The sequence below is a fragment of the Esox lucius genome, chromosome 15, assembly GCF_011004845.1.
Source record: "Esox lucius isolate fEsoLuc1 chromosome 15, fEsoLuc1.pri, whole genome shotgun sequence".
Taxonomy (NCBI): domain Eukaryota; kingdom Metazoa; phylum Chordata; class Actinopteri; order Esociformes; family Esocidae; genus Esox; species Esox lucius.
In genome coordinates this window covers 14,207,529-14,224,899 of record NC_047583.1, presented here as the reverse complement: position 1 = coordinate 14,224,899, position 17,371 = coordinate 14,207,529, and the positions used below count along the sequence as shown (strand labels likewise).

At 45.1% G+C, this 17,371-nt stretch overlaps 1 protein-coding gene across 3 annotated transcripts in view; it reads left to right on the top strand.

Annotated features, from left to right (window-relative positions):
• The window catches only part of LOC105015695 (latent-transforming growth factor beta-binding protein 2), a 112,475-nt gene that overhangs the window by 73,145 nt on the left and 21,959 nt on the right, over positions 1–17,371 (top strand). For 2 of the 3 annotated variants that reach the window (XM_020054289.3, XM_010879026.4), the window contains 17 exons: positions 4,435–4,557; positions 4,651–4,815; positions 6,279–6,602; positions 7,354–7,373; positions 7,544–7,574; positions 8,100–8,198; positions 9,277–9,402; positions 9,842–9,970; positions 10,278–10,397; positions 10,734–10,853; positions 13,305–13,427; positions 13,586–13,708; positions 13,810–13,935; positions 14,069–14,194; positions 14,371–14,496; positions 14,575–14,700; positions 17,234–17,359. In XM_020054289.3, the coding sequence (XP_019909848.2) occupies positions 4,435–4,557; positions 4,651–4,815; positions 6,279–6,602; positions 7,354–7,373; positions 7,544–7,574; positions 8,100–8,198; positions 9,277–9,402; positions 9,842–9,970; positions 10,278–10,397; positions 10,734–10,853; positions 13,305–13,427; positions 13,586–13,708; positions 13,810–13,935; positions 14,069–14,194; positions 14,371–14,496; positions 14,575–14,700; positions 17,234–17,359 (2,133 nt within the window). The remainder of the gene's footprint in view (positions 1–4,434; positions 4,558–4,650; positions 4,816–6,278; positions 6,603–7,353; positions 7,374–7,543; positions 7,575–8,099; positions 8,199–9,276; positions 9,403–9,841; positions 9,971–10,277; positions 10,398–10,733; positions 10,854–13,304; positions 13,428–13,585; positions 13,709–13,809; positions 13,936–14,068; positions 14,195–14,370; positions 14,497–14,574; positions 14,701–17,233; positions 17,360–17,371) is intronic. The other variant, XM_010879027.4, reaches the window with a different exon arrangement.

The following is a 17,371-nucleotide window of genomic DNA, read 5'->3' as shown; positions in this document are numbered from 1 at the left end:
AATTTGTATTATCGTTCCTCGTATGTTCCAGCCCTTATCCTTCTGTAAATTATATTCTGACACAGCTCTACCCTGTCTAACACAGCTCTACCATGTCGAACATAGCTTTACCATATCTAACGTAGCTCTACCAAATTTGACATATCTCTACCATGTCTAACACAGCTCTACCATGTCTAACATAGCACTACCATGTCTAACATAGCACTACCATGTCTGACATAGCACTACCATGTCTGACATAGCTTTACCATGTCAAACGTAGCTCTACCATGTCTGACGTAGCTCTACCATGTCTGACACAGCTCTACCATGTCTAACATAGCACTACCATGTCTGACATAGCTTTACCATGTCTGACATAGCTTTACCATGTCTGACATAGCTTTACCATGTCAAACGTAGCTCTACCATGTCTGACGTAGCTCTACCAAATTTGACATAGCTCTACCATGTCTGACACAGCTCTACCATGTCTAACATAGCTCTACCGTGTCTAACACAGCTCTACCATGTCTGACACAGCTCTACCATGTCTAACATAGCTCTACCGTGTCTGACACAGCTCTACCATGTCTGAAGTAGCTCTATCATGTCTGACATAGCTCTACCATGTCTGACATAGCTCTATCATGTCTGACATAGCTCTACCATGTCTGACGTAGCTCTATCATTTCTGACATAGCTCTACCATGTCTGTGTTGAAATGGCATAAGTCAAACCCACATACATGCAGTGTTGCAACCACACTTCACCTAATCCTATACTCAGAACATCATGACTGATTTGTGATGAAAACATTTAAACATTATCACAGGGACTGCTCATACATTACAGTGCTGGACAGGCCCCCAGTGCATGTATGAATGTATTTCTGTGTGTGTGTCTAGCCCACTGGGAACAGGGTCATGGGCATAATAAGCTGCAGCCACGGTCAGAGTTCAGCTGCCAATAGGCCCCAGGAGGGGTGGCGTTTTTCATTGCTCTGTGGAGGTCTGTGTGTAAAGCTCAATACTGCTGTCTGTCATTATGGTTACTATGTGTTTTCGAGTGGTTTAGGAGAAGCTGTGCAGTCCAAGACTTTTGTTACACATCTCTTACAGTTCTTTGCTCAACTCTTGGTGGGGTCTACTTGACTTCCAGCTCACCCATCCATCTGAGGGTGGAAGCAAACTGTGGCCATTTATCCCTGAACATGCTGAATGCCTTGTCCTTCGTTGCCTTTTTGTGGGCTCTGTCAGCCTTTTGACTGCTATTAAAGACATAACCACACTCAGTGTCTGCTGTGTACGGTACGTACTGTTGACAACCTCAGAGTTGGAGAGAATCACTCAAGGAGTTGTCGAATCATACTGGAATTCAAAAAACAAAATGTCTTGAGGGAAATGTAAACTTATGATGTGCTTTATTCATGGTTTTGGTAAGTTGAATCTAATCTCATATTAGGGGGGCATTGCATACTAATGTATAGAATTTGCCATCACAAATGATCATATGAAACACGTGAGTAACATTGAGTATATTTGAAACACACAACTCACAAACTAAGATTGAGTACATGGCCATGAATGTATAACTGTCTTTGCTGAAAAAAACACATTAATGGGGGAACAAGACACATGTATTTTATTCAATGCATCATTTTCACCAGCAAAAAAATGTTTTCTAATCTATGTGGCAGATACTGGAATAGTGTATTTTATTCATACTATGGGTTTTTCTCATTTATGATAATAAAGTTATAGAGTTATTAAGCTGGGAAATTATTTTGCATTCCTCACATTTATATAAAAAAAGCTGTGGACAAGGACACTTTTTATGCTCTCGAATATGGTGTCAAGGGTTGCCAGCAAACTCAGAGTTGCCAGCAACCTTTGATTCAGCTTGTTTTTTTTGATCACTTCAAGATGTTCTCTCATCGCGGTCCCTCATTTTTGGAGGCTGAAAAACCAAACTGACAGAATATTTACTGGCCAGCTTCAAAGTCTTATTCTCATTCAGCTCAAGCTCCATTCCCAAAATTATTTTTAATTTCAGCCTTCAGAACAACTGCCAAGGAGGCAAAAATCAGATTTTTCTGGGATTCTGTCACTATTATCAAACGGGTGTCCTCCTTGCCAAAGTGTGACTCCTCGCCTTGAGCTCCCTGCTCTATTTCACAGGAGGAGAAAGGGTTTTCTGTCATATCCTGTGTCTGAGCACAGGAGTGATTCACTCTACTCTGTCTTTCCACCCCTGCCGTTAAGCTTGGTGGTGTAAAGTGGGCCACACATCACAGATAAGACTTTTAAAATGCAATCTGCTTTGTGACCTCAGGACAGTCCTCTATCTTCCGAACACTCAAGAGAAACACTTAAGAGAAACTGCATCAGCTGAAGTCACGTACTGTATAAGGCAGTTGACGTAGTGGAACATCTATGGTGTCACTGCCAAACATTTACTATGGGCTGTTTCAATTGTAAGAAAGTGTCTAGAAAGTGGCATATTGTTAGTTAGCCTTTACGGTTTCTATGAATTTAAGATTTGAGCGTTCCAGAACTCACCAGAACACAGGCTGTGTTGGGGACTGGTCAATCATGTAGCTAACTGAGAAGCACACTTCTCGAATGAATAAGAAATACCTAATTTGAAAAAGAAATGCCTAGTCTTCCCATGTCCTTTTTTCGGTTGATGACTTGTGTTTTATGTCTGATTGAAAACATTTCACCAGCTCTGGCTTAATGGACATGGAACCTTCCAGCCCCACTGTCCTACTCCTCTATATAGCTGATACTTGAGGTATGGCTAGGCATTTTCTTTGCAATGGTAGTAAATAATTCTCCTCTTTGTTTATGCGAAACCTACAAGCTTTCTTTGACCTTGTCGTCATAAAGTGAGAATTGACAGGGTCTAGATGAGTTCAGGGCAGGCAGGTTATTTGCTGAAGCACGGTCAGGGGACTCTGGACGGAGTCATCATTCTGTGTCATTACTACAATAACAATGGGGCCGTGAGAAACCTGTCGAGGAGAACATTGATGGATGTCTGTCTGTGTTATCTGTACACATACATTAACAGCAAATGTCTCCGGGAGACTGAGTGAGCGACCAAGCATGAAGTCAGACAGGTGTTGAGATTAACGCGGGTCATAACAGGCTGTCATACTAGTCTGTTCCAATCCCTTACCCCCGACCAGACTGTATTACTAACACTAATCTGGAATCAACCTAACACGGGATTACAGACCCCATGTGATGAAGGAAGGCGGAGTCAAATGTTGAACTTTGGCCTTCAGCGCCTCTTCCAAATAACATTCAATTTAAACTGAGCTCACATAGACCCTCTTTCTCCTAGTGGGAGGTAGCATGGTTTGGTTTTCTTGTGTGATAGTGTGGTTAGGTCATAACTCATAGTCTATATAAACCCAGGACTTCAGATGTCCACGGTTTCGTCTTTATGTGCCCCATGGCTCAACCAAACAGGAAACCATGTCCACCTATTTGCTTACACTTCAGCCGGCCTGTTTATGTCCTTACTAAAAGAAGGGCTAGGGGGTCAGCAACGTTTTGACCTTGACCTTGTTCTCCTATTAATCCCCTATACCACACACGTACACACACACACACACACACAGTACACAGACAGACCCCCCCCCCCACACACACACATGCAAACACACACACACACACAAACAGGTTCATTATTATTATGAAAATCTAATTAAGGAGAAATGCATGTCAGGTTCCAGGAACTAATTTCTTCTTTGTGTAACTCTATTAAAAAGCTAACCTTCCTGGTCCTTATCATGGTGGTATGACTTATAGCCTGAGGTAGGTGGTACCTCCTCCCTGGCCTTCAGGTCCCTCCTCAGGCTGACACAATGGCTCAGGAGCATGGCTCTTTGCTGTTGAATGAACACTTGAACAAAGACCACTCACCACCACGCCATCTTTCATCTCATAAAACATCTGTTATTTCAGCTTATGTTGGATTTATTCTTAAATGTTTTTAGTGAATTACAGACTTACAAATAATTGAAACCACCTGCATTCATTTTTTGTTTTGTTTTTATTTTCAATTGAACAATTTTTTTGCAGCGTGGCTAGAGTGTGTAGTAGAGGGTTTAAAATGCTAATGAACTAACAAATGTACTATCTCACATCATAAGTCATGGTTTAATTCCTTCATTCTCCTGTCCAACTTCAACTCCTTCTCTGAAAATGTGAAAATGTGTCTGAGAATATTGGAGAACACTTGAAAACACACCAAACCCAGTCATATCACATCAGGATCTAATTCTGTATAATGTCTCTGTACTCTATCCCAAAACTGTCATTGCATCTTTTTGTTCTTGTAGTAAACAACAATTAAAATATGGATTTATGTTCAAATAATAAGTAGTGCTCAGGCATTATCCAACAGATACTGAACATCCCAATTGTTTTCTGCTCCCAGACATTAACGAGTGCCTGATGAATGGGATCTGTAAGAACGCTGAGTGTCTGAACACCAGAGGAAGCTACAGATGTACATGTAAACCAGGATACATGCTAGACCCTGCCAGGAGCCACTGTGTCTGTGAGTTTTCTGCCATTTCAGATGATCCGTTGGTATTTCTATTGTGTGTGAACTGTGCCTGATGGCAACGTGTGTCTGTGTGTGTTTGGACAGCGGACAAGGCTGTGTCGGACCAGCGGGGTATGTGTTACCGCTCGGCATCATCTGGTACCTGCTCCCTTCCCATCCCTCTGCATATCACCAAGCAGATCTGCTGCTGCAGCCGAGTGGGGAAGGCCTGGGGCAGGGCCTGCGAGAGGTGCCCTCTGCCTGATACAGGTACCCACACACATTGACCCTCTTTCGCTCACTCTACAGTGCGTCTAGCAGAGAAGGTCACCTCAACAAGACAGTTAAAGTCTGACTGCACATCGTGAAAATGAATTGGCTGGGCGGAATTTGAAGGCCAATGTGATACGTGGTTGCGTATTGTGATCTCAAATACATTCAAAACAACAGTCGTTTAAGTTTCAATCACCATATCATTGGCTGCCACCATCCAGCTAGTAATGGAATACAGTTCAAAGATAACCCAATGCGTTTGATGTGGAATAAGCCCAAAACAACAGAACCTTCATATGTTAAGTCTTTATAATAGTATAATTGTGGGAGTCAATCTTGTGTTATCACACAAGTCCTTGGAGGGAAAGCCAGTTATATTTCCCCAAGAAAAAAAATTATTATTCCGGCCAAATGAAACATGGGAATTGGTTGTCATCCTCTTTTTTTCTTGCAGATTTAATCTTCAAAGTCAGATAAAGGGCCATTATTCTAAGCATTGCCCGTTTTGGCGAGTGATTCATGGAGGTTGTCATAGATCAGATATCAGAAAGCCAGACCTCAATGGGACACTGCCAGACTGGTGCATTACTGTGTGCGCGCAGATACAGTGCACATAAAGCCTGATTACCCAGTCAGACACCAGCCTTTGTACGGCCCGAGAAGCCGTTAGAGCCATGTTGAACACTGAGCATCCAGACTCATTGGTGGTTGGGTAATAGGAGCACATTGACTCACGTTCCCGTCTGATTCACAGCTCTGATGTGGACACTGCCACAACCCCCCCCCCCCCCCCCCCCCCCCCATGTCCACATTAGTCAGGAAACCTGCATCATATCCATGCTTCCTGCATTTACAGTTTCACTTAACTACAGAGCTGTCAGTATTAGTATCTCTATACCAGAGAGCCTCTGTCCATTATAACATTGGCATAGATGCCTCGGTTCCAGGTCAGGCAGGGGACAATACTATTTAGCTGTAATGGATTCACCTCTGCTGAAGTTTGTTGGGCTCCGACACAAAGACATGCAATCGTCCTCCTTCATCTCATCCATCAGTCCTCCATTCACTGCCAATGGCTCTCTCAGACGTCTCCTGCCCCGAATCAGAGGTCAGTTGTATTACATGACCCTCCCCTTCCACCTTGGCACCGCCCTCAGGCAGTGTCTGACATATTCAAATTCCCTCTGTGATATCCTCTCTAACGGCTGTCACTACATGCCCCGCTCCCTCGTTGGTCATGGCTGAAACCCAACCTGCTTCACAGTGGAGAGGCTACGGTATGGTATGCTGTACATAATGGCATTACACGGATGGCTTATGGTATTGCTGCGAACACCAGACTTGAAATACGACCCATAATTACTGTCTGGCATCATTTCATGTTAGCTTAGAAGCCCATGGGGGTTGATGGCCTTATGATGTTTTCTATGGTTCTTTGTTTGCCCCCTGTACGCCTGCAGACCATTTCAAGGAGATCTGCCCCGCTGGCCACGGGTACACATACTCCCGCTCTGATGTGCAGATCTCTTTAAGACAGCTGGAGGAAGAGGAGCTGAGGAGGACAGGCATTTCCTGGGAGGCCCAGAATCCTGGCTTATCCCAGCTACCCCGGCAGCAGCTGCCCCTCACCCCGAAGACCCCACAAAACCCTCAACCACCCCAACCACATCAACCACATCATTCACAGGAGACCCCCCAGACCCCACACCAGGACCCACAGCTCCCTCTCCACCCGGAAATAGACACACAGCCTCCAACCAGGGAGAATCCCAGCCAGCCCGAAGGTGAGAACAAACATAGCATGCATTATGTTGGCACTGCTGTTAGCCAGTTGACCAAACTCAAACATTATATCTGCTCCATACTCTACTAAAATTGATCAACCCTAAAAACAGAAATGAACTTCGAGGAGGTTGTTGTTCTTAGTACATCCCCTGTTTTAGGGGCAGTTACACAATGGAAACCATTTTAGTGTATAAGGATGAATAAGCTTTTTACAGAAACATCAACAGGATTTTTTTTGCTCCGCAATAAACAGCTTTATCCTTTCCGTCTACCGAATATTAAACAGTTTTTGCTTCCCTTACTCGTCAGATTGCACCTCCCCTAAGCATTTGAGCAGAGGACTTAATCCACATAGGTCAAACATTTGCAACCCCTGGATCTTCTGTAAAACATTCTTCTGATTTACAGATATTACATAATTTATTGGCATAGCCCAAGCAAAATGATTCATAAAAGGATACCATAAATATTTTGAGATTTTGTATCTTCATTACCAGGGATATCTATTTCTCCTTTTTGCATGTATCCATGGGCTGTAGTGTACATTATTTTCAGACTCTAGGTCTTCTCTTCGGCTTAAAGGATAAAGGTGCTTTAAGCAGAGGTTTATTTGAAACAAAGACCTTAAGATGGCGTCTAAACATTAAGACGCCCGATGAGAACATGGATTTATATCTCCGTAATAATAGATGATAATGCTAACAGAATGTCAGCTTTCTCTACTGACACAACAACTTTCTCTCCTGACAGATAGAGAAATATCAAACTTGGTGAGTTCTTCTCTTCAAAAAAATTACTTTTGAAATGTTTATTTAAAAAAAGCTCCAAACATTTCTCAGATGTAAGACACATGATGTTTAGGTTATACATACGGTACACATTTGGATTTTGATCACAGGAGGGAACTGTATTCACCTATAAACAAACTCTTATTCCACAGACTCCTGTTGTGACCGACATAAAGTACCCAGGTAATTTATCTAAATTCATTAAAGAACCTTTTCACAATGGTTTATTTTAACATTCATAACTCATAATCACAATTTCAGTCCGTCATTTAATCATGGTGCATTGATAAAGCCATTAAGAGCGCCAGTGAAAACAGAGATTTATCAAGCAGTCAGGCATAAGGGGGCCTGTTCCATTTCCTATAAATTGCTCCCACACAGTAGAAGGAGCCTGCCCTGGGCCTCTCCCGCCAATGAAAGCATTGATAAAGTCTGTGGGTTGAGTCAAAGTCCCAATGTTGTCTGTTATTTTCAGTTTTGGTATTACATTTTTTTGCCGGCAGAATGGACATATTTCATGGTAATATCACTGCCATGCTACTGTAGGAGAACGTGGTTACCAGTTGAAAGAGCAGATACTGTATGAGTCCAGGGAAGCAGCCACGTTGTGCTGCTTTCCCCATCGGCCCACTCACACGCTGACCCCTTGGACTCTCCCTTGTCTCCCTTCTCTCTCCCCCACCTCCACGGCCGACCTCGCTCTCTTAGATGTGATAGAGGAGGTCACCCCTGACGCTCCTATCAACGCGGGGCCCGAGTTACAGGAGCGGGATTCAGCCTCCATCAACGTGGTCACTCAGGTCACAGGTGAGAAGCCTGATTATAATATACTGCGAGGGCTTCTATTGCGCCTCTGCACCCACTGGGGCCAGGTGGACACGAACATTTACAGCCTCAGAATGATTTGATGGATGGACATGCTTTGGTAATTAAATTCATTGGAACAGTTTACCCATAATGCTCCCCAATTACCATTTAAGTGTTGACTTGCAAGCTAACTTTACGCTTTCTCGATACAAATGGGATTTCGGAATTCATTTGTGAGTAATGTTCCGACCAGTTTGAAAAAAATGTTGGGGGGAGAGGGCTGACCCGTAGCTTGAGCGAAGGGAAGCAGAGCATGTGTTGTCCTCTTAGTGGACCCTCTGCTCCGAGCCAACTTGGCTTCAGCCGACCGAGCATCACAGAGGGTGAGAGGGCGAGAAACCAGAGAGAGTGTACCTTTTGGAAGAGGGAATTGTCTGGACTGGACAGGCACCAGGTCTGCATGAAAACAAGACAGAAAACCATATTTTTGCCAATTTTGGGTGGAGAAAAAAAACATGTAAAATGTTAACAATTCTAAATGCATTTTTGGAATCACAGGAAATATATGTGTTTAAATAATGTATTTTTGATTCATTTCAGTGCATGTAACTGTGTTTGGAACTGTATTATATTTTAAATGTATTTTATATCTTTAATTACAGAGTCATGTTTCTGTATGGTGTTTGTGACTCTCACTCACCCAGGCATGAAACCAGAGTCCTCCGCCAAACCCGGCGGCCTGCCTTCATGCTTATGAGAACCGCTTTAGATTGAAACAAACAACTGACCGCTCCAATGTAGGGCTTAACAGCGCATGGGCCGCCCCCCCCCCCTCATCATTTCTCTGTCACCTGGTTCAACACTCCACTGCAATAAAACCTGTCCTCCCACCCCAGCCTCCACCGTAAAACTGCCCGTTTCCATAGAGAATAACATGCGGCGGACAAATGAACCTTTATTCCGGCACAGTGTGTCGGGTTGAAAACAGTAATCTAATACGATGAACATGTAAATGCAGCGCGTATGTCTTGCGTTTACCGTGAACCGTGGTCAACTCGGCGTCTGTGTTTCTTCACAGATATTGACAAGTGCTCCATCACTCCAACCATATGTGGACCCGGACAGTGCGTGCCAGTTCAGACAGGCTACACCTGCTACTGCGACCTTGGCTACAAGCTGAGCGCCCTCCAGACCAACTGCATCGGTAAGACCAGAAGAGGCCAAACGGTGTAATGGAGGTTTCTCCTCAGTGTTCCCTGTCGCAGCACTTACCAATGGAGCACACAGGAGACCTCCAGGGCCTAGCAAAAGTGATCCCTGTGTTTATATCGACACATTATGCGATGCCTGACAACATGGTCGGGGCGATCCAAGGAGCTATCACGAAGCTTTGATCCGTTACGTCACTCTGCAGCCGGCGTCCAAGCCCGGCTCTGGCCTTTCACTGAGGAATGCCTGCACCGCTCTGCTGTGTGGACGGGCTCCAGAGTGAAGGGTTGGAAAGTGCAAGGTCCCCAGTAATGAAAAGGAAGTGAAATGTATCACGGACCTCTCCTCTTTCTCTCTCTCTCTCAATGTCTTTTCCTCTCTCTTTTGGAGCCCCAGTCTCTTTATCCCAGCCGTCTGTCTGCCTCTCTCTCCAGATGTAAACGAGTGTGAGGAGGACCCATGTGGAGGGAAGGGCCGCTGTGTGAACACCTTTGGCTCCTACACCTGCCACTGCTACAGCGGCTTCAGCCAGGTCATCACTCAGAACAGGAAGTTCTGCCAGGGTGAGAGGCCACGGAGCACGCCATGTGGATTCGTTTTAGGGAGGGATACACACTTTAATAGATTCATATAAAACCAGTGTACAACTTTAGCTCAAGCCCTCCCTAGAGAAACTAGGGGAAGCATGAAATATTTATCATTGTGGCGTCACATCGTTTTCAAATACACCTCTTTCGTGTCGAACTTTCCAGGCACATTTCAAGGACATACCTCGGTCCAGCGATGTTCCTTCAATAAGCCAGACTGGCAGAACAATAGTGTTTCATTGTTACTCGTTTACTCTGATTTGCTCTGTTTGAATTTGTGCAGACATAAATGAGTGTGACATGTCCAACAAGTGCCAGGAGGGTGACTGTGTCAACACTGAGGGATCTTACACCTGTGAATGCAAGAGTGGCTATGCCAAATCCTGGAGGGGGCAGTGTGAAGGTGAGCCCAGCATGAAGACAGACAGCTTTAACCCTCCGAGCTAACAGGACATCACCATGCTGGCCAGGGGTGTTTATTGGCTGTCCCCCCCTTAGTTTGTGTCCAATCCAACCACAGAACACACAGAACGGCCATTGTTTTATTTTCCTTAGCACTGAGCCAGGGGGAAAAACTAAGTGGAGACTTTAAATAGGACGCTGTACCAGAGAGGGAGGATGTGGGCATAGGTAGTGGTGTGTGTGTGTGTGTGTGTGTGTGTGTAAATGCAAATTCCTGATCCAGCTAATCCAAAGCTTGTTTCAATGGTATTTCTCACCTCCCCTGTTCCCTGGCCAGACGTGGATGAGTGCCGGGATCTCAGCTCGTGCCCCAGTGGAAGGTGTGTCAACACCCCAGGGTCCTTCCAGTGCCAGGTCTGTGGCCCCGGGTTCAAGGCTGCCAGCGGGAGATGTCTGGGTAAGAGGGGGCGCCGGGGACCACGCCCGGAAATTAGCCAGGTTTCCCTCTTAAACTCCTTAATGATTGGATGCTATTCCCCAGCTTGCCTGGCACACTTTACATAAGCAAAGATTGCTATTGGCAACACCAGAAATAACCAATGAGTTGTCATCCTGGCAAAAATGTATGGTTTCAAGGACCTGTTGACAGACGTGATATTCAACAGTTCGCCATCAAATTGGACCAGCTAAATTAGATTTCTCACTTGAGGTTATACGTAATTGGCTGTAGATATTGACCATTGTAGAAAACATATGTTATGCTGTAACTGTATTTACAATTTGTGTTGGGTGTTTAATGTGCAGAGGACAAGCACAGTGCAGAATTGCAGTAGAGGCCTGGTGGGCCAGAGATGTCTCTTTTTCAGGGCTTCAGTGATGTCTCTCTCTCAGGGCTTCAGTGATGTCTCTCTCTCATGGCTTCAGTGATGTCTCTCTCTCAGGGCTTCAGTGATGTCTCTCAGGGCTTCAGTGATGTCTCTCTCCCAGGGCTTCAGTGATGTCTCTCTCTCATGGCTTCAGTGATGTCTTTCTCTCTCAGGGTTTCAGTGATGTCTCTTTCTCAGGGCTTCAGTGATGTCTCTCAGGGCTTTAGTGATGTCTCTCTCCCAGGGCTTCAGTGATGTCTTTCTCTCAGGGCTTCAGTGATGTCTCTCTCTCATGGCTTCAGTGATGTCTCTCTCTCAGGGCTTCAGTTATGTCTCTCTCTCAGGGCTTCAGTGATGTCTCTCTCTCAGGGCTTCAGTGATGTCTCTCTCTCAGGGCTTCAGTGATGTCTCTCTCTTAGGGCTTCAATGATGTCTCTCACAAGGCTACAGTTTTTTCACCCTGCCACTGTTTCCCCTTCAGTAGCTCCATTGTTTTTGTAATATCTGCCCACCATATCGGTCCAGACCTATATTGTTTAAACACATCGCCTTGTTATTACTAATCTCTTCATATCTGCTGCTGTAAAAGATTGTTTATAATATTTCACTTTGGGAGAGTCCAAATATTTTCCCTTGGCCACAGCCTTAAACAAACAGCGTATTATTTTTGGATGGCTCTGGCCATCGCAGTAGAGCCCAGCAGGGCTCGTTTTTATTACTGGGGTGGGGGGAGTGGGCGGGAGTGGGGGGAGTGGGCGGGAGTGAGGACTTAGATATATGGAGGGGCCACGGGGTCAATATTAGCCCACTGTTAAGAGGTCCTGTCAGACAAACGGGGCTGTGGTTAGTCAACCATAGCACTGCCTCTGTTAAAATAAAACTAGTAGGCAGATTTATTGGTCTCCAATACACAATGCATGAGACTACATGAGGTCTGTAACATCCTGAAGGAGCCAACGTCACTGCATAGCAACCCACATATCCTTGAGGTGCTCCTGTTACATAAGAGGCTCCGGTCTGCTATTACGACATCTCTGTCTGTCTTTCTCTGTCTGTCCTTCTCTCCCCCAGTCACCGAGAGAAAGGTTAAATATTTGAGCTTCTTTTAAAAAAAAAAAATCTAGTCTCCAGTTCTCTGTGATTTAAATGACCTTTGAAAGGTGGACTGAATGTTCTATTGGATAGCTCCAGTTTTGGCAGTCATCCCACCTCTATGACTTCCCAATGACTCTGTTAAGGGGAGAACTTCCCTCATAATCTCAAACGCCTTTTCCCCTTATAATTTTTTCTTCCTTTTTTCATCCCATCCCACAGTGATGTACAATTTGCTATTATGGCACTGCCTCATCACAGGAACCCTCAGCTCAAGTTTGGGAGAGCAAAAAAGAATCCACTATACATCTTGCCAAGCCCAACTATGAAGCATTTCTACATGTCTGGAGGAGAGCTCATTCTGCGGTCAACAACAACAACTGCATTCGATACTAGGATGTGGAGTATGACTACTGTAGCTGCAGAGTGACACTTCCTCTGTAAATGAGGTGCAACAGAGGAACTAAATAAAGTTGGTTCCAATCCCCCACCAACAGGCTTGAATCCACATGGGTGAAGGAACTCAACTGTGTTCCCTATGTTTGTTTCCAGCATTTGCCTCAGTCAGTTGCCTGAAACGCAGTAGTTGGAGCACAATTGGCTGTGTCGTTGATAAGCCTAATTGGTAGTGCGATAGGGGAAACAGCTCCAGTCTCATGTCATGCTGATCGTAGTGGACTGAGCGATGCCGGGAGATTGCTGAAACAACGTTTTGGGCCGTACTGGCAGATGTCTGGCTAGAGTCACCACAGGCAGGGGACACACCAAGCCCTTCCTGTATTTCACCGGATGTGTTTTCTTTTTTTAGCCCAGTGGTCCTCTGTTTCTACTGTATCCTTCTGTTACTGAACCTGCCTGCACAGCCGTTGTCAAACACTCACAGGGCACCCACTCTGTACCCACACTCACAGGGCACCCTCTGTAACAGTGTTCACCCATCTCGCCCTCAGATGTCAACGAGTGCCTGGACCAGTCAGTGTGCGTCCACGGTCTGTGTGTCAACTCTGACGGATCCTACAGATGCAACTGTTACCAAGGGTACGAGGCGTCCACGGACCACGCCACTTGCCAAGGTACGTGTTGGCGAAAATCATTACTTTTCCTGGGTTCTCTGACAAAGTCTTTGAGGTGGGGCGGGCGGGCGGGCGGGGGGGGGTCCACATAAACGTTCTTAACAGCGTAACAGCGAGAAGCAGTGGTGGTTTTAGGGTCTGTTCCGTTCCCCCTCCAGATGTCGATGAGTGTCTGCTCCCTGGGTACTGCCCCCATGGCGAGTGTGTCAACCTGCAGGGCTCCTACAGGTGCAGCTGTAGCGCTGGTTTCCAGACCACTCCTGATGGCAGGGCCTGTGAAGGTCTGTAAAGGATTAACGAGCGGATCATGACTCATCACCACACGCCACGGATATCCCAGCTCTCTGTGGCTTTCCTAACGTGTCATAATTGTCTTTATTAGATGTCGATGAGTGTGCTACCCGTGCTGCGTGCCCTGCGGGTATTTGCACTAACACCGAAGGTTCCTACTCATGCAGGAATTGCACAGCCGGATTCCAGCGGTCAGCGGATGGACTGAGGTGTCAAGGTTCGTGACCTGCCCAACCTCTAGAATCTTAAGCGCGTCAGTGAGCACACTGAGTTACCATCGTCTCCCATGGGCAGACTGGGTGTAGCCACCTACTGCAAATTGGTCCTTGCAATCTGTGTGTTCGTTTCAGATGTGGATGAGTGCTCCCAGGCCGACATGTGTCGGGGAGGTGTGTGTGCAAACACAGAGGGCTCCTTCACCTGCACCCGCTGTAAGGACGGATACAGAGTGTCCCGGGACAGGCGGAGGTGTGAGGGTGAGTCCAGCCAAAGCTTGCCAGTTGGCACATTAACCCATGAGTTCTGTAAAAACCTGTCCCTTGTGTGTATCAGTTGTACAAGGTTACTCATTTAATGTTGTGTTACGCAGTGTTTGTATTTAGTTATTTTGCCTGTAGCAGTTCATGTCTGTGCCGGTCCGTGTCTTCCCTAGATATCGATGAGTGCCAGTCTGGGTCTGTGTGTGCTAACGGGATCTGTCTGAATTCTGAGGGCTCCTACTCCTGCATCACTTGTCCCACAGGCTACAGCATCTCCCTTGACGGAGAGCAATGTGAAGGTTTGTCCCTACAGCTGGATTCAGTGGTCTCTCCTGAAGGAGTTGTGTTACTTACTGGCCTCTATGGTGTCATTACAGATATTAATGAGTGTGCGCTGCCCAATGCGTGCCCTAGGGGAACATGCACTAACACTGAAGGTTCCTTCATTTGCACCGTTTGCAAGCCAGGCTACAGACAGATTGTGGATGGGCTAGAATGTGAAGGTAAGGCTTTCTTGGCCTTCGTGTGTGCTGATGGGTGTTGTGGTGTGTGTTGGTGTGTGTTTTGTGTGAATGTGTATTGTGATGTGTGTGTGTTGTGGTGTGTGTTGGTGTGTGTTGTGGTGTGTGTTGATGTGTATTAGGTTGTGTGTTGTGATGTGTATTGTGGTGTGTGTTGATGTGTACTGTGGTGTGTGTTGTGATGTGTGTTGGGGTGTGTTGTGGTGTGTGTTGGGGTGTGTTGAGATGTGTGTTGGGGTGTGTTGTGGTGTGTTTTGGTGTGTTGGGGTGTGTTTTGGTGTGTTGTGGTGTGTGTCGGGGTGTGTTGAGATGTGTGTTGGGGTGTGTTGTGGTGTGTTTTGGTGTGTTGTGGTGTGTGTTGGGGTGTGTTGTGGTGTGTTGTGGTGTGTTGTGGTGTGTGTTAGTGTGTGTGCATGCTTCAGCGGTGTCGGCAGGCTGTGTGTTGTAGTCCTCTGTGCGTGTTAGGTTCTGCCCTCCTCGTGGCAGATGTGAGGGAGTGCGTCAGGGAACCGCCCACTGGGCTCTGCATGAGTCCAGGTCCGTCTCTCACACTGTGCCTGTTCTAACAGCAGCCCCAGGTTGTCCATTCTGTAAATGGTGTCAGGTGTGAAGGGTTTCAAACAAAGCCCCCTTTCCTGAGCTAAAGATCCCAAAATACTCCTCCCAGACATCACATCATAACTGGATCCCTCTCCCTTTGGCACCGTCCATCTGATCTGGGTTCAAAAGCATAAGACACAGGCTTTTAAATAAAACACCATGAAGTCAGTCCACTGACAGATCAGCCGGAGGGAGAGGGATCCAATTATAAACTGATCAAAACGCTTCCATGCTCCCATCCTCTGCTGCACCTCAGGCAAGGTTGGGTAGGTTACTTTTTAAATGTAATCCGTTACAGTTACAAGTTACCTGTCCACACAGTAATCAGTAACGTCACTTTTTGATTACTCAAACTCAGTAACGTGATTTGATTACTATGAATTACTTTTAGATTACTTTCATATTAAGAGACTTTGGAAAACAAGTAGGAATAGCCTATAACCAACTGAACACCTTTTGCGGGATCAATCAATGTTAGAGTTTACATAGCTGGCTAAAAACGGAATTAGCATTTTAGCTTATGGGTTGTGTAGGCTACAGTGCCTTTGGAAATGGGTTTCTAAACCATTGCTTTTGACTTCAATATGATTGGGCTACATCTCTACATTACACGCTAAAGGTCTGTCAGATATTCAGTGATTCCAGTTAATCCAATAAATCTTGATCTTCCAGAATCTGACTTATCTGAACATAACACAAAATCAGATGATGCTTAAGCCTGTTCTGTTATTTGTGTTTTATTCACGTTTTTAATTGCTTCAAAACATTGTTGAAAAATAAATGGCAATTACTCAAAAAGGGTATTGACATTGTTTTATATAAAAATTAAGATATCCGTAGCTTTTCGTGCGTAAACAAAATCTGCAGTAGTCTGATGATTTGCACCACAACAAAATGTTGCAGAAACCCCAAGCACGTGAACGCACGTTTGCAGTCGTGAACACCCGCATAGAAATAATATTTACCCGCACAAACTTAACCTGCGATTATTATGGCCACCAGTGATGGATATTCAAAACGCAAATGAAAGAAATAAACTGTGATTATAAACCTGCACTCTTATCTTAAAGTAAATGTCGTCAGCAGCCGATAATAACCAATGAACACAATTTTCAGAGATGCAAAGCCAGCAGAATCACATGGCCTACCTTTATGGACGGAGTTGATGTGGCCGAGTCAAGTGCAAATATAAATTTTTTTGGCAGAGTGCTTCCCAACACACCTGTTCTACTCAAATGTCGTGGTAAATTCCATATAATGTTTTATCTTGAATGCAGCTCCATGTTACAGCTATCTAACAAATAGTTGCCTAATCTATTAAACAATTCCTGTAAAAGGTGCAACTCGTCCTGTGTGGTACGGTACAAATAAACCTTGAAACTTGAAAATTGTATAACACCAGGTAGGCCTATTGCCTATCATTGTTCTGAGAATTATGCTTCGAGTAGATAACTAAATAACATTTTATATGACTCGGCTGATATTATCGAAGCCGTCCAACCAACAAAAACCGGAGACATTAAAACTGGCGCTTCCTCCATCAGTAAACTGGTTGTGCCCGCCCACCTTTACGCATGATGACCACACACACCACTGAGGCGCGCAATTCATGTTTTGGTGCAAATAACAATGTTTTTATAACATTAAATAATAAACTCAAACATACAACGTGTCATAATTATTTTGCGCACCTATTCTTATTCAATTTAAGTAATTCAAAATGAATCCTACATTTTAGTATCTGGAATCAGATTATTATATTTTTGTTGGTAACGTAACGGATTACAGTTACTGTTTTCACATGTAAAGGATTACTTGTAATAATTATTACTTGTAATCCATCATTCCCACACTCTGGCCTCAGGTTAGTTGTGAACTGGCCATCTGTCTCTGTCTCTCGGTCCTTGTCGTTCAGATGTAGATGAGTGTTTGGTGGCCAACGTGTGCCCGGGTCAGCTGTGTAAGAACAGCCCTGGATCCTTCTCCTGTCAGAGCTGTGGGGCTGGATTCACTCTGTCTGACGACGGCTTCCACTGTCAGGGTAAGACTGACT